The sequence below is a fragment of the Micropterus dolomieu genome, linkage group LG09, assembly GCF_021292245.1.
Source record: "Micropterus dolomieu isolate WLL.071019.BEF.003 ecotype Adirondacks linkage group LG09, ASM2129224v1, whole genome shotgun sequence".
Classification (NCBI taxonomy): Eukaryota; Metazoa; Chordata; class Actinopteri; order Centrarchiformes; family Centrarchidae; genus Micropterus; species Micropterus dolomieu.
Genome location: NC_060158.1, coordinates 17,032,507 through 17,056,528, shown reverse-complemented (window position 1 = coordinate 17,056,528; position 24,022 = coordinate 17,032,507). Strand labels below are relative to the sequence as shown.

At 42.6% G+C, this 24,022-nt stretch overlaps 2 protein-coding genes across 8 annotated transcripts in view; both read right to left on the bottom strand.

Moving 5' to 3' along the window:
• arpp21 (cAMP-regulated phosphoprotein, 21) overlaps positions 1 to 4,302 on the bottom strand; it is a 10,567-nt gene extending 6,265 nt beyond the window's left edge. Inside the window, exon 1 of one of the 4 annotated variants that reach the window (XM_046059374.1) lies at positions 4,124 to 4,302. The gene's annotated coding sequence lies outside the window, so the exon portion shown is untranslated. Of the gene's footprint in view, positions 1 to 3,830; positions 4,092 to 4,123 lie in introns of those variants that run through there. The other 3 variants (XM_046059370.1, XM_046059371.1, XM_046059372.1) reach the window with 3 other exon arrangements.
• Positions 4,303 to 19,322: 15,020 nt separating this feature from the next.
• The window catches only part of LOC123976471 (programmed cell death 6 interacting protein), an 18,300-nt gene continuing 13,600 nt past the window's right edge, over positions 19,323 to 24,022 (bottom strand). For 2 of the 4 annotated variants that reach the window (XM_046058678.1, XM_046058680.1), the window contains exons 12-18: positions 23,068 to 23,237; positions 22,339 to 22,587; positions 21,855 to 21,989; positions 21,577 to 21,671; positions 21,149 to 21,266; positions 20,844 to 21,043; positions 19,323 to 20,400 (exon numbers count right to left, since the gene is read on the bottom strand). In XM_046058678.1, coding sequence (XP_045914634.1) covers positions 20,220 to 20,400; positions 20,844 to 21,043; positions 21,149 to 21,266; positions 21,577 to 21,671; positions 21,855 to 21,989; positions 22,339 to 22,587; positions 23,068 to 23,237 — 1,148 coding nt within the window. In that variant the 3' untranslated portion in view covers positions 19,323 to 20,219. Of the gene's footprint in view, positions 20,401 to 20,843; positions 21,047 to 21,148; positions 21,267 to 21,576; positions 21,672 to 21,854; positions 21,990 to 22,338; positions 22,588 to 23,067; positions 23,238 to 24,022 lie in introns of all 4 variants that reach the window. The other 2 variants (XM_046058677.1, XM_046058679.1) reach the window with 1 other exon arrangement.

Here is a 24,022-nt window from a genome sequence, read left to right as displayed (position 1 = left end):
GGGGGGGGGGGGCAGTGTTAGAGGTATTTGTCCAACAGAAACACCACTACACTGTTGCACACAAACACAGACTCTCGTATCAAACAGTTGCCAGAGCATAAAAGCATAGCTGCTGGAAATGACATTGAGTAGCTAAGCTTCAATTGTGAGTGTGTGTGTGTGTGTGTGTGTGTGTGTGTGTGTGTGTGTGTGTGTGTGTGTGTGTGTGTTAACCTCTGTCTGTGCTTCCCGAATGCTCTCCTGGCTTAACAGTTAATTGCTGCTTAAAGTCTATTACTGTAAGTGTGCCTGTTCATTTGCTTGGATGTGGCATTTGCTTGTGTATGTAAATGTGTGTATCTCATGTGAACGCATGTCTGGTGTGTTTGTGTCTGTGTGTGTGTGTGTGTGTGTGTGTGTGTCCTCGAGTTTTTCTTAGAAACAGCAGCTGTGTAGCGTATCATCCTATCCGCCAGCACTGATATTCTGAGAATACCAAGATGAGTCTCTCTCTGATCCCAGTGGGGAGAAATTGCCGCGACCAAAGACATAGACCTACGCACGCACGCATACACAAGAGGAAGTGGCATTCCACCATCTTTTCCAAACGGCAACTGCATGCAGTGGGGACATATTCTGCTGTAACGCAGAGCTCAAGGGGACACTTACTCCTGCAACGCTTGGGACAGAATAATGAGCTCAGAGGATGCGGAGTCCCATAACATGGTTATTTAACACCCGACTGGAGATGATAGCAGTTTTTTAAAAGAAGACTTCTGTGAATCCATGTACGGCCAAAGTGGTGTTTCCTTCCCATACCGCCTCAAAGAAACACAATACATGACAGCAGTGATTCCACTTAGAAAAATGATGGTAAAAGGCGTCTGAAATCTATGTCTGTGTTCAAAATGAATACCATATGTGAAACAGTTATATTACATTTATAACAGATTTAAAACATACATTTAGATATTAGGTGTGACAGCATGACCAAGTAGTGGCGATTAATCGATAAACAGAAAGTTCATCGGCTACTCCTTTTTGGTCATTTTTCAAGCAGAAAATGTCGAACATTTCCTGTTTCAAGCGTTTCATATATAAAAAGTAGCTGCTTTTATATAATAGAAAGCAGAATATCTTTGCTTTTTGGACTGGAAAAAATCCAATTTGAAGATGTTCCCTTGGCCTCTGGGAAATCGTGAAAAGCATTTTGCACAGTTTTCTCACATTTTACAGACAAGATGAATAACTAATTAATCAGGAAAATAATCTGCAATTTATTGGAGCAGAAGTGTTGCAGTTTGAGGGATGCTGCAGACGATCTGTATCGCTGTCCTAGCTTTGTGGGCTTCTTCATATTGCCTACTAGGGAGGAAAAAAAACGACCAGGAGACACCAAAACACTGTAGGACATAATAACCTGGGAGACTCCGTAATGTTCTGTTGGTGAGTTCTTGCTGAGGTGTCCTTTAGCCAAACCAGACCAGCTCCATGTGTGCTGCACTGACCCTGACCTCAGACCTCACAGAGGGGAGGGGCAAAGGGGGAAAAACTACCCATCTCCTTTAATCATTAGAATCAAATAAAAAAACTGTGTGTAAAATAAAAATAAAGCGTGCTGGTATTGATCTGTATTAGAGCTGTGAATTTAGAGCAATGCTAGAGAACGGAATCATGACATAAACGGAGCGAGAAAAAGAGTGATGTGGAGCAGATGCACTACAGAGAAAACAAGATGAATGGGAGGCAAGGGAGGCAGGGGATGAAGAGAGATGAGGAAACAGTCTGCAGGGACTTTAAAGGTGAAGAGGGGCAAAGGAAGGCGGTGGAGAAAGAGAGAAGTGAGGAATTAGTGATAGAGAGGCTCGCAGCACAGTCTGTCTCTGGGCTTTTCAGCCGACGAGCTGTGAAGAGGGGATTTGAGCGGAGCTACCAGTTTTTGAGCTGAGTGCTGCAGAAGCGGCCGGCCGCCCGGGGAGAAGGTGTGACACGATCATTAGTGCGTGACGGATGGCGGCGGGATACAGGGAGCGCCAGTACCCGCTACATCTTCATCCATCTGCTGCTCTCCCCGAAGCCTCCAGCCTCAGAGCCCCTTACCCACCAGGACACCTTTCTTCTCTAGCCAAAAGCTGCCTGGCTCATCTGCACTGACACACAGGCAGCCCAGCGGGGAAATATCCAAAAGCTACTTTGGATGGCCATTGTCAGCTAAAGCAAGTTATATTAAGAGCTTAAGCCCAGGACAATCCTGTTTGTAACTAAGACCACTATCTTTGAAAACCAGGGCTATAATAATCAGTGGCTCTTGTACCATTTAACACCAAGGTCTACTATTGTACCTTGCAGGCTTGGGTTTATTATCCTGCCATCTGTGCTTGTAGAGATGTATCTGTACATTGTGCCATCTCTAAAGACATCCTGCTCCGCTTTCTTTTTTTAATTTGCACCCTTCCAAAGAAACAGAAAAATAGAATTCATCACGGCCGTTGGCCACAGAAAGCTGTTTGTGTTGTGTCTCTAAGGCTGCAGCTGATTTAAAAAGGAGATTACATGTTTTCTCCCTCAGCTCAGAGCTCATTAGGAAATGATTCAGCAAGGGACTAAAACCGAGAGAGCAGGTCTCTCTGGTTTAAAATGATACTGACAATTTTGAGGCAAACTCAGAGCATTCAGTGCTTTGTTTATCCATAATCTGTACAGGCTTTGCCCCCAAGTTTCTAATTTAGCTTATTGCTTATTACAGTATATGAGGTATTTGGGAGTTTTTACTTTCTTAATTTATACATATATATATATATATATATATAAATATATATATAAATATATATATGTGTGTGTGTGTGTGTGTGTGTGTGTGTGTGTGTGTGTGTGTGTGTGTATATATATATATTTATTATCTTATGTACCTGCACCTTTTACATATGCAGCTAAAGTCTTTCCTTACTGGGCAGGTTTTACTTTACCTCACTGCTGCTGCGTGTTATAAGTCAAATAAAACAGGGCACGAATGGTTTCGCCCTCCACTTCAAGACAAGCCAAGAACAGAAAGTAGGCTGCACATGTGAAATTTAGGTTACATCGTCCTTTGAGTCATCAGCACCTGGGCGGCCACAGCAGCCCAGTGACTTGTGGGTGCGACAGCTGTGTTGCTCTGCAGCGGAGCTCAAACCCGAGGTGGGAAAATACCTGCATGCGTACAATACAGAGGAGTGGCAAGAGCCGGTTTTAGAGAGCTACTTAAGACAAAATTAAGCCTCGCGGAGAAGTAATGGCATCTTGGCAGAGCGATCAAACGTTCAAACGGATGCAATAAGTAGGCTAAAACAAACAGGTGGCATCTTCTTGCACAACTTTGTGACATCCTGTTGACCCACATAACAGGGACGACCGATAACGGTGCACAGTCAGGCTTGTGCGATCTCCTTGCGGGATAGGACTCTCCTTCTTTGAGGATTCAATGTATACCTGATGGGGTGTGTGTATGTGCCGCATTACTGTGACCCAGGCTAAGCTGACACACACCGGGCTATTTTTACACCCGGGCAGGGAGTGGACCTCCTGCTCCGGGACTTCACCGTGCTGTCAGCTGCCTGTGGAGAGCGAATGACGTTGGCCGAAGGGTACACACACAGCGGGAGCACTGATATGCTCTCAGTATTTTAGCCGCTAACAGAAAAAGGGCTTTACATAAACTTAAAACCCACATTTCTACACTCAAACAACAAGAAATACAAAGCAAGAAGCAGCTGCTCTAAAAATCCTAGTTAAAATCAGGACCGATGTCTTTATCTAACTAAACACAGTAGACTAAAACACACACAGAAAACATTTACTGGCTCTAAAATTACCGTTAACATTCATTCAGCGGTGTCGCTAACCTTACAGACCCGATGACTGGTAGCTGCGCTCCGGGGCGCCGTTAGCTTATTAGATCTCCTAATTTAGCCGGGGTTTTTTTCACCACGGAGAGTTTAAGCTAAATTATAAACATCAGCTTTCATCACCCGCGGTCTGATGTGATTAATATCGACAAAAGCACTAGCAAAAGAGAGGACGGTGTTGACAAAACAGCATGAAAAGACAGCGAAGAAGCGTCGCTAACGGTTCACCTGTCGCCGCGTGACAATGTCCGTTATCTTACCGTGAGGCGACGTCTTCCTCCCTCCGCGGGCTTCTGCCGGTGTTAGCCTACCGACCGACCGACTGCTGTACGCTGAGTGTCTGTTGACTGCGAGGTCCGTTGCTCCTCCTCCGCCTTTTGCCTGTCTCTGTCGGAGCAGGAGGGGGGGCAAGGGGGAGGAGTGGGGAGGGACGACAGCTCTGAACCCTGAGCCACGCGCCCACACACACACGAGGAATGCACGAGAGCCAGCCCTTCACCAGCCCACTCATCTACATCTCTGTCTCTCGCTCCTATACTCCCTCTCCCTCTGTGTCCTTCCATTTCATTTCAACTCAATTAAATCTCCTTTACTACTGCAATAACTGATTTCAACACGTGACACAAGACATTCTCTCTTACAGCTTCCTCTAAGCTAAAAATATGTCTCTTATGCAGCGGTGGAGTGTAAATTTTTTAGTCAAGTACGGTACAGTAAGTGGCCTACACATTTACTTCCATTTCATGTGATGATATACTTCAGAGGGAACTGTTTTTTTGTTTGTCTGACAGCTTTTACTGCACACATTAAAGGTTTACACACAGACGCTATGATGCACATATATGAAACTATAATGATAGCATATATAACTCACAGGGACCATTTTATGCATTGTGAGTACTTTTACTTAGTTTGCTTGATACTTTAAGTGCATTTCGCTAATACTCATAGACTTTAGCTAAATTTCAATGCAAGAAAAAGCTCCCATAGTGAAAATAAGCCATAATGTATGATCAAACACTATGGTTCTGATTAAAGGATAGGCTTTAACAGTTTGATAAGACTTGCTGGGGACAGAGAAGCTGTATTTAGTTTTGAGTTTTATTCAAAACACTGACTGTCACTTTAATTTCAGTCAATACTTGTAGTCCATTTAGATTTTTCAGTAACACTTACCATAACCAACAAGCCATAGCTTTGAAGAAATACTGCATGGAAGCACCAAGTATCATAATTTTATCGACAGAAATATTGCAAAATAAAGGCCACATCTCTTTATAGTAGATACAGTATATTATATAGATGGCCTATGGATTGTGCAGTTATGTAAAAAAAAAACTGCAATAGCGCTACATTATACCATTCAAAACTGGATTTAAATTACAAGTTGAGACAAGATGTGAGAAATATGTTTAGTCTGTGTCAAGGTTATTTTATCATGATGAGCAAATAAATGTCTGTTTCCTTGTTATAGTCAGTTCAGTTTCAAGAGACTGCGGTGTCCTTAACATGTCTGTTTGCACTGGCCATGAGTGGTGGAAGATGGTGGAGTTAAATTTAACTGCTTTATACACTGTGGGGTGGTTTTATCAATAACGATGCATCATATTTTATTGACTGATGCTTGACTGTAGTGGAGAAAAAATATATCCCTCTAATAGTTAATGGAGCAGAAGTATAAGGTAGCAGGAAACGAAATTGGAAAAAGTAATGTACAAAAATTCCAACTACTGGTGATAACTAGCAAATAAATGGGTGTCTCCTTGTTTTTAGTCTATTTAGAGACAGAAGCAGCATTTCAGTAAAACTGAGTCAAGGTTTTCCCCCAACATAACTGCATCAGCCTAACCAATATTTTACCAGCCACCAAATGCTATAAAAAATTAGTATTTAGAAAAAAAACTCTCATTCAATGAATAATTTGTTTTGTAATTTAGCAGTTATAATTAGCATAACTTTTAACTCCAAACATTATGGTAAATAAAGTTTTCTGTACACTGAGTAGATTTTACTTATTTATTGGGTTTAAAACTGTCAGATTTTAAGATCTAAAAACATCAGAATGACCCTTAAAAACCCAAATGTGTAATACGTATTACAGAGGACTGGACATCAGTGTCCTCTGTGGTAGCTGCAGCCCTGGGCAAGGGACCAGGGTATTCTTTACCCACGTCTGTTTGCACTTATCATGGAGCCCCTCTGAATCTGAATCATCAAGTGTTTTCTATCTTTGGGTTCACCACAGCAGACACAAGTAAGAAGATATCTTTTTACACGGATGATATCTTGTTGAAAGATATCAAGCTTAATATCTGTATCTGTATCTGTATCTATGTCTGTATCGCAGCCAGGTCCATTTTAAAAATGCTGAGGTCACATGTCCAAGGGAAGATTAACCTGCTAGGGTCCCGGGGCAAAAAATTACTGTTGGGCCCCTGTTAACCTCCCATTCCTTCCTATGCAATGTGTACTTTTTCAGATTTGTGGTAACTTGATTAAACACATTAATTTAGAAATATGGAACATATAAACCGAAAAAAGGAGTTATAGAAGGACCTGTCGAAGCAGACATGTGTAGACAGTGTTATAAAACATATACCAATATATAATATATATATATATATCTCAGCTACTTATACTCATCTGAAATTATGATCACATGTTTAAAGAAAACTCTATAAAACTTGTGTATGCACCTCTCTGCCTGTAGTAAACAAAAATGTTAAGTGTGTGTATGCCAGCTGGGAGACAAGGAGCAGTGTGAGACAGCTTATCACTACATGGCAAGGCCACGGAGGGGGGTGATGCTAAGAGCTCTGTCCCTGAGCAAGACATTTAACCCCTAGTTGCTCCAGATGCATGTGACCTCTGACATTTATAGCAATTGTAAGTCGCTTTGGATAAAAGCGCCAGCTAAATGTAATGTAATTCAAAGGAGTTGAAAGGTTGGTTCTCATTCGCATGTCAACACAGTTCTTTTTCTTTTAAAATAGTAAAACTCTTTGCATTGGACTTTGATCGCCTCCAGTGAATCTTTTGGACTCCAATTGCAGTCTATTTTTGCTGAAGAGTTAACATTTTGGAAAGAGTTTTGTACACCTTATCTGGTCCAGTGCTGAATATTTTCTTCAACAGACCCTCTTCAAGACGGGGGCTCAAAATTTGTTAATAAAGCTGGACCCACCTTAATGCTCTCATTATGTCCATAGATCTTGTGTTTTAGTGGTGCATATTCCCAAACAAATTCAACTTGGTAGTTTGGTTTTGTTTGGTCTGTACTACTTCTGCTACAGCTAATATGAGGATTGTTTTACAATGTTTGTTACTTGTGTTGTTACAATAGGAGCAGTTGAGCTCCTCTATTGTACATCATTAGAAAAATGAATTTATGCTATTAGCATACACAGCTCTGTAAGAATCTGAAAGCAATTTAATGTTTGGTCTGGGCTAAGGTAATTCTTACTCCAGGAACTCGCAATAATACTGCAAATTAGAAAGTACATGCACACCCACACAGCTAAATTTAAGTGCTTCACCTGGTGTTTTTGACACATCTTGCCTTATAAACGGGCCCTGTTGAGACCGCGCCTTATTTCTATGATGTTTAAAAATTCCTACGAAAGCAATTAAGACCAAATGTGAGAATGAACTGGAAACACAGATCTATGAGGACATAGGAACATCACGTCTAGAGAGATTCGCTCTTTCTCCATTAATTCTAGTCTCATTCAGTTCAAAGCCATTCACAGACTCCATTATTCAAAGACAAAATTACACAAGTTATAACCTGAGATCTCCGATATGTGATAAATGTAGCCTGGAGGAGGCAAACGTACTTCACAATTTCACCCTTTGTCCCAAGATAGAAAATTACTGGTCTGAACATTTTAAAACACTCTCTAAAGTAGTTAATATCTATATTGAACCAGACCCTGTTTTAATAGTTTGGGGATTCTCAGAACTGATTTCAACACTTAAGAGAAGACAACAACAACTTCTCTCTTATTGCTTAGTCACTGCTAAGAATATTCCTCTTATGTACTGCATGAAAAAGGAAGTTTTCATGGTTAAATTATGCCTCAATTAATTAAACAACACTGTACACCTTGAAAGCGTAAGGTTCTTGTTAAAGGACAGACTTTTTCAGTTTGATAACATTTCCCAACCTCTCATTTGTTACCTAGAGACCTAATATTAATCCTGAGGGTCAAGAAACTGTGTTTAGATTAGAATTTTATGTTATTTGTTATTCTTTTTTTTTAAACTGTGAATGTCACTTTAATTGAAGTACTTCTTGTAGCCCATTTTAATAAAACCTACAATAACCATCCCTAAGTGAGAATCAATACTGTATGGATGCACCAGTAGCTATAAGTTACATTGTTTTATTTATATTAAAATACATTAAGACTAAAAACATTTTGACATTTGATTTTGTAAATATCTTTATGATAATGCTGCATATACAATATGTACAACAGGCAACAGTTGTACATATATGACCTATAGGGGCAAAACCATCACAAAGACTCATGTTTTAACCACAAACTATAGTGGTGACTGAGCGCAGGCCTCAGGATGTGCGTCATCCAAAAGCCACCAGACATTGCTGTGTGTGTGCATCACTGCTCTCTCTCTCCACACACACACACACACACACACACACACAGGTTTGTTGTGTCTTTGCCCCACTTCATTGACTAATAAGGAACCATTTCACAACACAAATGCAGCAAAATCATATCGGGGACAATTTCTTTCACCCACTTAACAACAAGAAGTCATCCACAGACAACTGGTGTACACATAATCTTAAATGTGTCCTCGAAAGTGGCCTATGATAGAAACACACACACACACACGCACACACACACACACACACACCTGCTGTCTACTGGTTCTGGCAGTATGCTTGGCATGTTTGCATGCAGGACAGAGACTTAGTGGCGCACAGAAATACCGGAACTTGTTATATAAACACACCCCATTAGAAAGTGCACAGCTGACTGTGTGTTTTTATGTGTGTTTGTGTCATACTGTTACATCAGTCAGAGCCTCACTGAGGTGCAGGGGTGTCTGTTTAAAGACCTGACTGGAACTCGGATTAGAGTGGCCCTCTCAGGGAGGTTAAACTCACTTTCTCCTCTGGTAGACACACAAACTTTGAGTCCATATAACGTCAAATATTTATCTACATACACATTAGCTATACATCTACAGTGTCAGAGTTAGATTGCTGGACTTGCTATAGTGTGTTACTAAATTCTGAGTTCATAATTAGCCTAAAAAGTTATTCCTATTTTGAGAAATATACTAATTTGATGTCTTCCTGAGAGTTGCATGACATGGCTGATACCACTTTTGTGTCTGTATACTAAATATTAAGCTGGAGCCAATTAGCTTAGCTTAGCATAAAAACTGACTTGTAGCATTACAGGGGAAAACAGCTTGCCTGGCTCAGTCTAAAACTAACAAAACGTCTACCAGCACCTCTAAAACTCACTAGTTAGCACGTTATATCTTATTTGTTAAATCTGTACATAAAGTGAAGTGTAAAAACAGCAATCCGCTATTTTAATTTTTTGTGTTTGACTTTTATTGAAAATGTTGAACTGTTACTTTTACACTTTTGTTTTTTGTACTGATTGAACAATTCATATATAACGTGTTAATTAGTGAGCTTTAGGGGCTTCTAGGCAGGTCTTTTAATGTTCTGAGCCAGGATAGCATTTTCCGGCAGTTTTCAGACTAAGCTAAGCTAAGCTAAGAGGTTGCTGGCTCCAACTTCATATTTACTGTCAGTCTTCTCATCTGACTCTCACCTAGAAAGCAAACAAGCATATTTCCCCAAATTGTACTACTTAGCTACTAGATAGTTATTAGTTTTATGGATGTTGTTTGATTACTAACAAAAGGCCACACTTTTTATTTACCATTACATCACACCTTGAGTAAATTACACCACTGCTTGTGAATCTGCCAGTGTAGACATAGCTATCCCCTCTGATCATCAGTGTGTGTAAATGTCTGTGTGTGCATGTGCGTACAAGAGATCGAGTGACACCTCAACAAGTGAAGCTCATAAATATTAATAGGGGCCTCATGAATATTCAGAGGGAGGGCTATGAATATTTAAACTATGATGGAGCATGTGGCCGGGTGACTAGACAGCCACAGACATGAAACAGACAAATAGACCTCCTCCTTTGCTTCCTAACCTCAGTGAGACACAGTAGCACAGCCTTTCTTTCAGGCTTCATTAATTCTAATTAAGAATACATAATTTTTATGATTTTGTTTTCATGTGAACTATGGCTCAGAATAAGAACACTAGTCTTTATGATGTTTTGTACCAGACTTCCAGCTTCTCTATTCAAATGAGGTAAACATGCTGAGTGCAGGCTTCCTAATTCAAATGCGGCATACTGTCCAAATTATATAAATTGTATAAAAATACGGATTGAAGTAAAAAAATCCTAATAAAGGTACTGTATATTTCAACAATGATCAATTTAAACATATCATCTTTACATTCTGCTGCTACTTTATTTGCACTTCCCATTATTTTATTTATATTTGCACTGATTATATTAAACTCAGACCATATTCAACTATACATATCATCATCTTTTACACTGTACATGCTACACGCAAACTTGTGTATCCTGTATATCACATAACCACAACCTTTCTGTCCAGATCATAGTTACATTACTGACATATCATAGCTGCATTCATTCATACTGTACATTTTGTATATTGTGTTATTTTATTTTGTATATATCAGTTACATCTCCACCTATAAAAAAATAAATAAAAATCCCCCTCTCACACCTTGCGGGGTGGTATGTGTCATCCTCAAGCTCGGGTCCTCTACCAGAGGCCTGGGAGTTTGAGGGTTCTGCGCAGTATCTTAGCTGTTTATAGGACTGCACTCTTCTGGACAGAGACCTCTGATGTTTTACCTGGAATCTGCTGTAGCCACTCTCCCAGTTTGGGGGTCACAGCCCCCAGTGCTCCGATTACCACTGGGGGCTCTTACATTTTGACCTTGGGACTTCCAGCTCATACTCATGGCAGATGTTCCTGTACACTATGCCATCTACCTGGTTATGGCGTTCTATGTACGCACTTCCTGCCTGCATCTTATCATCTGCTGTTATGTGCTGCACTGTCTCAGGGGCATCCTTGCATAGTCTCCACCTGGGGTGCTGCCTGGTGTGGAAGACCCCAGCCTCTATTGATCTTGTACTGAGTGCCTGTTCTTGTGCCGCCATGATTAGTGCTTCTGTGCTGTCCTTTAATCCAGTCTTTTCCAGTCACTGGTAGGATTTTTGATATGAGCCACTTCTTCTATTTGTCTGTAGTACATGCCGTGCAGCGGCTTGTCTTCTTCGTCTTCCTTGTCCTCACCCTCGGGTTTCTGCTGCCTGAGGTATTCACTAAGCCCTTCATCTTTGGGGGCCATCTTCCTGATGTACTCCTGGATCTTCGTCGTTTCATCCTGACAGTGGTCTTGACACTCACTAGCCCTCGACCTGCCTTACTCTCTTAGGTATTTGGCTGTGGCGGACTTCTTGCTGTCTCCTCATGGTTTCCGTTAACCTGTGGCACCCCAAGGTATTTGTAGATGTCCTGAACATCTGCAATGTGGCCTTCTGGTAGTTCAACCCCCTCGGTTCTGATCATCTTCCCTCTTTTTGATACCATGCGGCCACACTTGTCCAGTCTGAACGACATTCCAATGTCGTTGCTGTAGATCCTTTTTAGTGTGGATCAGTGAGTTGATGTCTCACTTATTTTTGGCATACAGCTTGATGTCATCCATGTAGAGGAGGTGACTGATGGTTCCACTTCGGAACCGGTATCCATAGCCAGTCTTTGTGATGATCTGGCTGAGGGGGTTCAGGCCTATGCAGAACAGCAGCGGAGATAGTGCATCGCCTTGGTATATGCTGCACTTGATGGTGACTTGTGCAATTGGATTTGAGTTGGCTTCCCAGACTTGTTTTCCACAGCCCCATTGAGTTCTTGATGAAGGCTATTAGTATCCTGTTGATCTTGTACATTTCCAAGCATTCCAGTATCCATGTATGTGGCATTGAGTCATAGACTTTCTTGTAGTCAATCCAGGTGATGGGAACCAGAGAGAGAGAGAGAGAGAGAGAGAGACTAAACTACATTTTTTGTAGTTGAATAAGTTGAATCTAATCCAACTTTTTTTTATGTAAAATATCTTTGATTATATATTATGAATGAAAGAAAATTTGAATCCTTATGATAAATGAATGCTCATGTCGGAAAACCCATTACTCTAAAAGGATTCAAAAAGTAAAAAAAATATATGATAATTTATATTTAATGGATTTTAGAATGTGATCACTATAATATCATACCAAATCAGTCCCCTTAGAGATATTATTGTATATTTTTGTAGGTGTTAATATATCTACAGGAACTCATTTTATTTTATTTACAGATCTCACAGTACTCATTGGTAGGATGCAGGCAAATGTTACTGCTGTTTTGCTTCATAAACGAAGAATTTGCTTCCAAATGTATCTAATGATTATTAATGAAGAAATTAGTAAAGTCACTGTAGGGACTAGAGAGGGAGTAAAATATAGGGTAATGTAGGGACCAGGATATAGGAGAGACCCCTTGAGAAGGCTTCAGTGGTACAATTCACTGATTTCATGAGGATTGACTATCCTAATTAGAGGCATCAGTCGCTGCTTCATTTCCCACCCACAACAGAAACAAAGAACACTGGCCTCATTCGACGGGGCTCCTGTGACAACACCTTTATGCAACGTCCTGTGGTCTAAACTGTAACTATATCTAAACTATATCTGGGGGTACCTGAGGTAAAAACAAAAACATAAAGTGTATGAAGCTCTGATGTAACCCCCAGGGGAAAGTGGATGATGAATTTAGATGCAGTGCGTCAGCAGTCAGAATTACAAAACTACGAGCACAGTGAGGAATAATATGGGTTCAAACGTGGGTTGGGCTCAGAGTGCGCACTCAGTTTGTGCCAGCGCAGAGCTAAAACAGTTAGGAGCTCAGTAGAGGGGTGAAGGAAGCATCCACCTGACTGTTTTTATTTTCTGATCAATGAGAGTGACTCAGTGTGGATCACCCTCTGCTGCATGGAAACCATCCAAGATGGGTTGGTGCTTTGTGGACAAGGCTCAAACTCAATGTGTGTAAAAATGGCCACCTACATGCACGTATATATGTTATCAGAGTGTATAAGAAGATGTGTGAAGGTGAAGGAAATGCACCTGTTAGGTGATAGACCTCAGCAGTGCGATGGCTGTGTGGGTTTGTGGTCTATAACGGATGTTTGACAGGCTGATGAGCTCTGGCACTCACACACTTCTTCCTCCACACATTCTCCCCTCCACTGCCTGTCTTCTCATCGCTTTAGGCGGTGGGCGTAAACTCCCTCCTTTTCTTCCTAAATGCCGTCTTTCCATCTCCACTCTTTTTCCCTCCTGCTCCTCCACTCCTTCTATGCATGTTGTTTTCGCTGATTGCGAGTTTGACAGGTCTTCAGAGAGAGAAACGCAGAGGGAGAGGAATCAAACAATCTCCTCAATTAGACAGCCCACACAAACGTACGTCTGAACTCTATACCATCTTCATCAGTTGTCGCAGTTTTCATCTTTCAGTCGCAGACACCTTTGTTCCCGAGTTGAAAACACACTGTTCACAACAAAGGCAGAGAAAACCATTTAGCTTTGAAGAACAGAAAGCCCCGACAAGCTTTTAAGGTTTATTTGCATCGAGAGGAGGGAGTCTCTTCCTTTTCTTTCTTAATTGACCCACCAGTTTGCCTGAAATTTGCAAAGACTGCACTGCGGCCACTGATGTGAGGGCATGCAAATGGATCACTGACTGAGTCATAAGATTTAATATAATCTCCCATTTAAAAGGACTAGATTTCAGCAGTTAAAATGCAATTAACGAGGAAAGGGGAGATTGCAGTTATGTTCCAGTGTCGTGCAATAATTACGCCTACTCACTGAAAACGAAAATGATGTGATGTAAAGGAATAATAAGATCGCATGTTTGAACAGAAACCAGTACACCCAGCCTCTTTGGTCTTGCTCACTAACCAGACTTTCAGCTGTCACTGAGAGTTGATGACTAAATGTCAAAGAAACACACATTATCTAAGGGTGCTGCCTCACTTACACACACACACACACACACACACACACACACACACACACAGTAAAGAGAGGCAGCAAGCTGCAAAGGAAGAGAAAGCAAAACACAGGAAGCAAAGAGGCAGTGAGACAGATGAAGTCCATACAGGACCTCTGGACGGTCAACAATAGGATGAGTCAATACTGTCGTAATACTGTGGTGCACTGCAGCATACCTGGAGGTGCTCAGACCTGTTGATGCAATCAGTGGTGGATGTCTCGAGTTTTCTCTTTGCTCCCATCTGTCTCCTCTCCACTTGGCTGTCAACCTCTCTCACAGCCCCCACTCCCATCTTTCCTCCCACAACTCCTGCCGTCCTCTCCTCTCTCCCCTCCTCGCTCATTATGTATGTCGTTGGGAAAAGAATACGCCGGTTCTGCAAAAGTCAGTTCTTGGAGATAAAGAAAAAAAAACCCTCCATCCTTATTTTCACATGTCATTAACACCATCTCATTTTGCTATTTTACTCATGCTTTCTTTTGCACTTCTGTGTTGAGTTTATTGTTATCTTGCTTGTATGTTGCCTGATTCTGTATCATAATCTTATTTAATTATAACTGCACACTGCACGTAAAGACAGTAGCACTGATTTAATTTCACCATTTATTATAAAAAACTTGCACTGGTATTGAATGGATCCTTTGGGCCCAGAGGTCATAAAGCTCCCTCATACAAATTTTCAAGTACAGAAACAGGTTGACATTTGAGAGATTTTTGTCAGACCGAAGTGACAATCTTTGTTTCTGGCTCCATTTTTTCCCTCTCCCATCTTCTTTCTTTCCCACACATACATCCCCCACCCACTCCCCCGTTTCTCCAGTCCTCAGGAACTCAATCTTTTTCCTCCTTCTTCTAATTCTCTTAATCATTTCCTCTATTTATTGCTCCCTCTTTCTCCGCATCCTGACTCTCATCCTGTATCATTGACCTGGAAGCCTCTGAGCCTGTTCGCTCAGCCGTGGGCATCATGACCATAAGCCAAGTCGCAGGGCTATTTATATTTGTTCCTAATGAGGTGAGATTTCTCTCCGCCATAGCAACGGTCTCTATGGATACCCTGCACTTGGATACCAGATCCCATCCTGTTTTAAATGTCTTATTATGGGCTGCGCCTTCCCCTGTGTATCGTAGCCTAATTAATTCGGAATTATCGCCCTTTTGCTGTGTGAACGGTGCAGAAATGCCCTCAAATTACCACCAAGCTGACGGCATCAGCACACGTTTACATCAAAATTACAGATTAGAGCTCCACTGATCAATTAGCAGCATCAGTGAGATCAATACTAAAGCACTTAGGCACACAACCTGATGCTCAGCTCAGTTTTTTAAATTGTCAACTTCTGCAACAAGCAGAAGGTAGTAGAGACCACTACAGGTGCTCTCATTATTTCATCTGTAACACACACAGGAGGATCATCTGTCTTCTGTGCGGTATGAGAGAGGCTGATGGGTGTGCTATTGATCAGGTCTGAGCCAAGTGAGGAGCTGGTTGCAGAACAAGACCCAGGCAGCCGAGCTCAGATCATTAGAGGAGCTCTCTGCAGCTGGGTCACACAGGTGTTGAGACCCGCCATCTCGTTTCCTGCCACAAAGCGAGACAACCAATCAATAAAGTGGCAGAGCAACTAGAGAAAGCCACAGCGGTAAGAGCGCACAGACACACACACACACACACATATATGGATGTTCTGTGTGCCTTTGTATTTACAGTAAGACTTGGAAATGTTCCCTCCTTTCTCCTGATGACAGACACTCTGAGACAGCTGCATGCACATGTACTCACACAGGTACACACACAAACACACACACCCTGACAGGTGCTGCATTGTTATGGCATGTCCAACTCTGGCAGCTTGTTTTCCTCAGACCTCTCGCCCTGTGTGATGACTAAGAGAAGGAGAGATGAAAGGAGATGCAGAGATAAGGGGGAGGAGAGGAGTGGTGACAGTAGGGGATGGAGGGCCCGAGATAGCTTGAGCGTAAGAAGGTTAAGTAAATCATATCATTAATGCTATGTTAAGAGATTGCTTTGACCTCTGCTTGGCTGGCTGCATATGCAAGTGTGTGTATGTGTCTGGCCTTTATCCCACCGAAGCAGGTGGCGGCAATGACGTCCGTCTTCTTCCCACCAACACACTCATGCACACATACACACACACACACACACACACACACACACACACACTTTCTCTCTGCCGCTCTGTGCTCTCTGGTGTCAGTCCCACTAGATTCTATCGTGCTTGAAATTCACTCATCATATCGGGTGGCTTCACTGTGCTGCTTGCTGACACAAGTGCGTGCACGCATGCAAAGACACCCACACATGCACGCATGCAGGAACACAGCGCAGTGGACTGACTTGATTATACAAGCAGAGAAGCTCAACCTGACAGAGGAACAAGCACCAAAAAGGAAACACGAAAAGAATATAAAAGGCTTATTTGCCCGTGTTGTATAAGCATGTTTCATCTTCCCACTCTCGCCTACCCTCACCCACACAGGTTAGATCCAATAGCTAGTGCCAGGCCTCTCTATCTTGCAACACAAACATCTCCGTGTGAAGGAATATTGCAGTCGAGTTCTTTTTCATAATCTCTTCCCTGTACACCCACACAAGCACATAGTGAGGGGGTGAGAGGGAGACGGGGGTAAAAAGGATAGCTGGTAAAAGAAAATGAAAAGAGAAGAGGTGAGGGGGGGCGGAGAGGAAGAGAGAGCGAGAGAAGTGCTCATGAGAGCCAGGAGGTAGTTGTTATAGTAACTGAGTCTCTATACCTGTCAATCAGAGCTATTTCAGGCATCTCGCTTCTATGGGAAAAAAAGAACCAAAAAATGCACATAACAGGCCAGAGAGCTGTTTCGCTAAGGCAAAATTATCAGCCAACGCTCATGCACTGATCCTGCCAACTTGTAAGCTGTTAGTCAGATCAAATTAACACCATAAATGAGATTTCAGCACTGTCATCCTTACTTTTTAAAAGATTCTCACATTTCTACTTCACAGCGCACTTTATTAAAAGGAAAACGAAAAGCAGAATGACAGCCACAGCATCTGCACACTTTGCTGCACCAAAGACAGATTATGAGTAATTTCAATTTCAACACAATCAAATCACTACAAACAGGTATACTAGAGCAGCGCTCTATTCCAACCATTTACCCATTATTTTTAGCTATTTCAACTGCTTATTCATTACTTTTAACTAACTATTCCAACTGTTTATCCTTTACTTTTAGCCAACCATTTCAACTGTTTATGCATTACTTTTAGCTAACTGTTCCAACCATTTATCCATTACTTGTAGATAACTATTCCAATTGTTTCTCCATTACTTTTAGCTTATTATTCCTATTGTTTCTCTATTACTTTTAGCGATCAATGTATCCAATACCTTTAGCTTACTATTCCAACTGTTTATCCATTACTTTTAGCTAACTATTTCAACAGTTTATTTATTAAACTGGTAAATAAGAAGATCGGCGGTTCGATCCCCGGCTTCCCCCAGCCCACAAGAATCCTTGATGCTGAACCCCAAATTGGGTTGCCAAAGGCCAAAAGGCTGTGGTGTGAATGACTACTTTCTTTCTGATGAGCAGTTGGAACCTTGATAGCCTCTGCCATCAGTATAGGAATGGGCTGAATGTGAGCTTTGAGTGATTGGAAAGCTAGACAGGTGCTATTCAACAACAGTTTAGTCAACTGTTTAGACTCCCTTGCTTGCTAATTAGTTTTTCACACACTCTCCATTGCAATACCTAGTATGTTTTAATCATAATTTGTTGAGCTACTTCACATCTTTATACATACCCTCTGGCAAACACAGAAACAGCCCATGGGGTACAAGTACCCCTACATGGGATTCATTATATTAGAGAATATGTTTCAAGTATTTCTGTGAAAATATCAACATCATATCCAAAGAAAACCCTTGATTCAGCCCTATTGCGGACAAACACATGGTGAGGAGGAGAGAAAAGCGATGAGCGAAAAGAGTGGGGGAGTAAGAATAGTGTGAGCACCAATATGGCTGAGTGCTGAGTTTGGGAGCCATTAGGCAGAAGGTAATTAATACCTGTCACCGCAGTGCTCTGTTCGCTGCCTTTATTCTGTTTGAGACCAATTAAAATATGACACTCCTCCGGTGGAGAACGTCTTGTTAAAATTAAGCGCCTGAGACACACAGACACCTTTGATAAACACATCCAGTGCTACAATTGGCTTTGGCAGCAACGGCATGGTGTATAGATAGATAGGGTGGGAGAGAGAAACATGGCTGTGTGTATGTGTTGTGTCACTTCCAGTAGGAGATGTGAGCTGTTAGATCTGATTAAAAGTGTGTTTCCTTTCTTCTGAGTTTCACTCTCAAACACACACATACACGCTGGAGACTGGCGTGATGTTATGAGACGTTTATGAGCCAAGAGATACTGACCATTGAAGACAAGACTGCCAACGATTTGTGGCTTGTACAGCAAGGACAGACGAATGGTAAGCAAAAACAGACGAGCCAGGGGAGAGGGGAAAAAAATGGAGGAGAGAACAGCTTTGGTTCTAAAAAAGCAGGTGGTATTACAAAAAAAAGCTTAGGAGCAAAGGAAAATATGAAGAAAAGAGCCTGATAGGAAGGAAAACAAAGGATGGGAGAGCGCTGGGGGAAAGAGAAGTGAAATATGGTGGGTTTTTTAAAGAGTTGAGTTGAAAGGAACTCAAGAAGACAGATTAGACGGACAGAAGAGAGGGGAAAATGGAGAGAGGTGGAGTGATGGATGCAGGCAGGGGACCAGTAGCTCTCTGCCAACATCTCCATGCATCCTTCCAGACATCACACTGCGCTGCCATCTGCCTCCCTGCCACACACACACACACACACACAGTGGAGATATGTGAAATCATTAGCGTCTCCTGACACTGAATAAATATCTGGGGATGAAATCTGTCTGTGGAGAAATCACCTGCGGGGAAATATGATTGGATGAGATCACGACCTCACTGGAACGTAATTTGCATGTCATCTAAATGGGATCTGCCCCCAATGCTCAGGAGGTCAAAACGCATCCGATTAGTCGGATGGGACAACTCGATCCCTGATTGGCTGAAAGGAGCAATAATGGCAAGTAAACTGCTGCTTAGGGGCTGCTCCCTCTATGAGCTGCAGGACTGCCCTCTTCTGGCTGCTTTACAAATCTCCACAGTTTGATAAAAACACACACAAGACACAACCAAGACATCCAACATTTAAAGACTGGCAAAATCTGGCTAGCAGTTGTTTTTAATCACATTAGAGCTGAGGAATAAAAATAAACACAAAGCATGAGTGTGCAGCACACAGAGTGTCTCGGTTAACCACATACAGAGTCTTATTTATACATATATTTATATAATAGAATTATTTCTCCCACTTGTACAGCCTCTGATTGTAACACAGAAATATACCAACATTCCCTGGGTGAGAGAGAGAAATGAGCGAAAGAAAAAGAGAACTCAACAGTCATCTACATTAGAAAACCTACACGCCGTTCCTTTTTATAGGTTTATACATCAGCGAGGCATCAGTATTCATTACAAAAATAGGAATATAGATATAGAAGCACTGGGGGTTGATTGAGTGGGTGGGGGAGTGACGATGTAGCTGTGCCCTCCCATCAGTGGCATCCGCCCACCCATCACATACACCCAAACCAAGGAAACATCCTAGGATTCTGTGCACCTTCATGAGTGTTTTACAGCAGTCCAGCCCAGACAAAGAGTCAGTTATCAATGAAAACCATTTAGGGTTTAAATTAAATCATTAGAAAATGAGTATATAAAAAACCTTACAGGCAAAGGGAGGGGTTAGTGCAATGATTGAAGTTGAGATAGAAAAATCGCAGTCAGAACCCAGAAAAACATGATCTAGGATCGAAAAAGGGAGGGTGAGATGAAAGGAGAAATGAATAAGAAGCGGCAAAATAATGAAGAAAGAAGTGCAAAGCAGCTCTGAGGTCACCCTTCACTTGGGTTTCGAGAGCTGCTGTTAGTGAAAGAAAACAAAAGATGAGAAGGGAGGGGGCTAATGGAGATTAAATGTTATTGCTAGGGGGTATTTTTTTATTTGGTGTTAACTGGTGAGAGGAGGAAGGAGGGGATGGAGAGGAGAGTTATTGCTGAGGGTAGTAGGGCTGCTGCTGAGGGGGTTGCTGGGGGTAGCCATGGTAGGGCTGTCCGGCAGGAGGGGCTCCTGGGTAGCCTCCCTGTCCTGGAGACGCCTGGTAGGGCATGTAGGGCATGTTGTACTGGCCGTAAGCATAAGGATTGTAGCCCATAGGCATCTGGAAGTACCTGCATGGACACCACAACAGAGAAAACAAATGTTAAGAGTTAACCAAATTTAACAGTTTAAAAGACATTTCAGCAACAGGTTAACTTAGCTAAGCATAAGGAAACAGCTAGCTGGGCTATTTGCCAGGAAATGGAGACATGAGAGAAATGCCAAATTTCTCTGCAAGAAAACCAAAGAGCATATTTCCCCCCAAAAATTTAACTATTCCTTTAATTTATTAAGTCATTTTTAGCCACAACACTTGACCGAGCAGATCCAGCACAGAGACATATCGTTTCAGGACAACTCAAGGGGTAATTGATTTAGATTGGATGACGTGCTTTTATGGTCATCATTCTAAGCAGGAGGATGAAATCATGTTCACTCTATTCTGACATCAACATATTAAGTTATGTGAATCAATTTGTACCCAGAAATCAGGATGTTGTGATATGAAACTCACCCTGGATAGCCCTGGTAGGTAGGGTAAGGTGGTCCCTGGGCCTGGGATGCTGGGGCCACAGGTGGTGGGTTGGTGTTGGGAGGGCCAGTGGGTGGTACATTGGTGGGAGCGGTGGAGGCTGCCTGAGGGGTGAAGCTCGGTGGAGGAGGCCTTGCTGGGGGCTGGGGCTTTGCCTCGGGCTGCTGCTGGGCTTGTTGAGGCTGCTAGGCGTAGAGAGAGAGTAGACGGACAGATCAATATATAACCATCAGCCTCACATCTGCTGATGTGGTCATTAATGTTTGGCTTTGTGAGCGGCTGCTTACAAAGACGGTCCTAGGTGCAGGGGTTGGGCCGGCAGCAGGGGGAGCTGGGTTGCTCTGATAGGCAGGAACGTTGAAGGATGGAGCACTGGGCTCTCGGGCAATGCTCTGCTGCAGCTCCCTGAAACAAGAATTCAAACTGACTATGCTGCAATGTTTCCTTCATATTCATGCGTTAATCGTGCCTAATAAACCCTAACCCATTGGCACTGATTACATATTAAATATGTAAAAAAACAAACATTCTTATACAGCAACACACCCTGAAGCTAATGCTGGAATAAGCTCAGAGTGTTAAAATGTAAATCAGACTACACACTGGAAACAAATATATAAAATAAACCCTGCTGATTGGCCTACCTTTACCTCCTAGCCAGTTCACGAGTGTCACACAAACCAATCAAACAGACAAAAACGAGCGAGGTACATACTTAAGTAGTTCATCCCGCTCTGTCTTGCGAGCGAAAACGATGTCGCTGCATTTGTTCTGGAACTTGAGCAGGATTTCTGTCAAGTCATTGTAGAACTGAGGACGGAGAAACAAAACGGGACAAAAATAAATCACCTGACTTGCAAACCACCTTGACTCACAAAAATAAAAACCCCAAAACAAATAACAGGAGAAAGTTTCTGCAAGATATGCATTACTGCAGCAAAGTTCATCCACACTGAGGCATGTGTGTTCTGGTGTGTTGTGCTGAGTGAGTACCTTGGTGCCTTCGCGCAGGTTGCTGCTGATCTCAACGTAGCTGTCATGTGCCGAAGCCAGCTTCTTCAGGACCTCCTCCCTCTGGTTGGCCTCCGTGTTGGACTGCTTCAGACTGCTAAACTCCTGGTGGGAAGTCTGGACAAAGGTTGAGAAGGTAAGTCACAGATGCAGGAGGATAGCCCATTAAAACCTAAGTACATATATGCACAGTAAATTAAAAATTATTTCTTTACACACAAACACACTTTGACTTTATCTGCACCTGTGCGATCTGCTTGCTATAGGTAATGCTTCATTGATTCCACTAAGGAAATTCACATTTGCTCTACTTCAGAGGAAGGTCAAATGTCATTAATCTCTTTACGCTAATAGAGGGTTGAAAAATGCTGACATGTGACCAGATTAAAAAATGGTCTCTTTAACGGCTAGGCTACCTTACTGCTAAATTAATATCTAATCTAAAGCTCTGTGTGTGTTTGGATACCTGAACTTGTCCCAGCAGCTCTTCTTGGGTGCGGAGGCTGGCCTGTACCCTCTGGTTGTAGGCGCCGTACAACTGGTCGAGCTGGGAGAGTGACAGCTGCTCCTCATTGATGGCCCCGTCCTGGGCGAGCGCCGTCAGGAAGGCAGTGGACATGTCAAAGGTCACAGCCTTGATCTCTCCCTCCATGGTCTCCCTCTCTTTCTTCAACTCGTCCAGCTGAGCCAGCTGGGAGCGCAGCACGTTGACCACCTGGGTGAAGATGGAGAAGACGGGGACAGTGAGCGAACAGAGCAGTAAGACTGTGGAGTTGGACATAAATCACTTTCAGTGCTCTCTTACATCAGCCCTTGACACCTCAGCCTTTTAAAGACTGCAATATACTGTTTTTTCACTTTAGTATGAAAACAGTGTAGCTGTGGAGAGACATTCACTTCTTCCTCGCTTTTTCCCCAGTTCTGCTTGCTTAGTTATTTAAGGTCCCAAGTGACACACACGTGCAAAGTCAGCAAACAAAATGAAAAATGGAGCTACTGTGGGGAGGAGGGACAGGGCCATAAAGCACGCAATGTCCACTGGGTGTTTCTGTACAGCAGGAGTCTATGTTTATGTGGCACACGAAATAACTTGGGATGAGGTGACACACCTTTAGCTCAAAAACTAACTATCACAATAAAAAGTAAAGTTTTACATTATTTGGCTATACAAACGGATCGGTACAGGCGGACACACCTCGCTGCCTTGCAGTGTCCTGGTTGGGTTGGCGGAGGGAATGGCAGCATTGAGCTCATTCTCCGGTTTACACAGCAGGGTGATCATTTCACAGTGGGTGTTGTAGCGGTCCTTCACGACCTGGTCCGCCTGGACGGCCTTGTCCAAGATGTTGCGGAAATTAGCTCCCTCTGGGGGAGGGAGGTAATGTTAGAGGGGACAAGAGAGAAGGAGGAAGGAAAGAGGAGGAGACTAGGAGCATTGTCAACAAGAACAAACAAAGAATGGCAAAAAGGAAATGAGAAGGACATATTTTTCAGTGAGAGAAAGAGCGAAAGAGAGCGTGAGTGAGTGAGCGAAAGAGAGAGTGAGTGAGTGAGTGAGAGAGCGAAAGAGAGAGCGAAAGAGAGAGCGAGTGAGTGAGTGAGTGAAAGAGAGAGCGAGTGAGAGAGTGAGAGAGAGAGTGAGAGCGAAAGAGAGAGCGCGAGTGCGTGAAAGAGAGAAAGAGAGAGAGAGAGAGCGAGAGAAAGAGAGAGAGAGAGAGCGAGAGAAAGAGAGAGAGAGAGAAAGTGAGTGAGTGAGTGAGTGAGTGAGTGAGTGAGTGAAAGTGAGTGAGTGAGTGAGTGAAAGAGAGAGTGAGTGAGTGAGTGAGTGAGTGAAAGAGAGAGTGAGTGAGTGAGTGAGTGAGTGAAAGAGAGAGTGAGTGAGTGAGTGAAAGAGAGAGTGAGTGAGTGAGAGAAAGAGAGAGAGAAAGAGAGAGAGAAAGAGAGAGAGAAAGAGAGAGAGAAAGAGAGAGAGAAAGAGAGAGAGAAAGAGAGAGTGAGTGAGTGAGTGAGTACCTGCACGAAGGGGCTTGTAAAGGTCTCCAGAAGGAGTTCTGTTCCAACGCTGGTTGAACTTGGTTCTCAGCTCGTTGTCTGTCGTCTCTTCATCATCCAGCATCTTCAGAGACTAAATACAATACGATACACACACA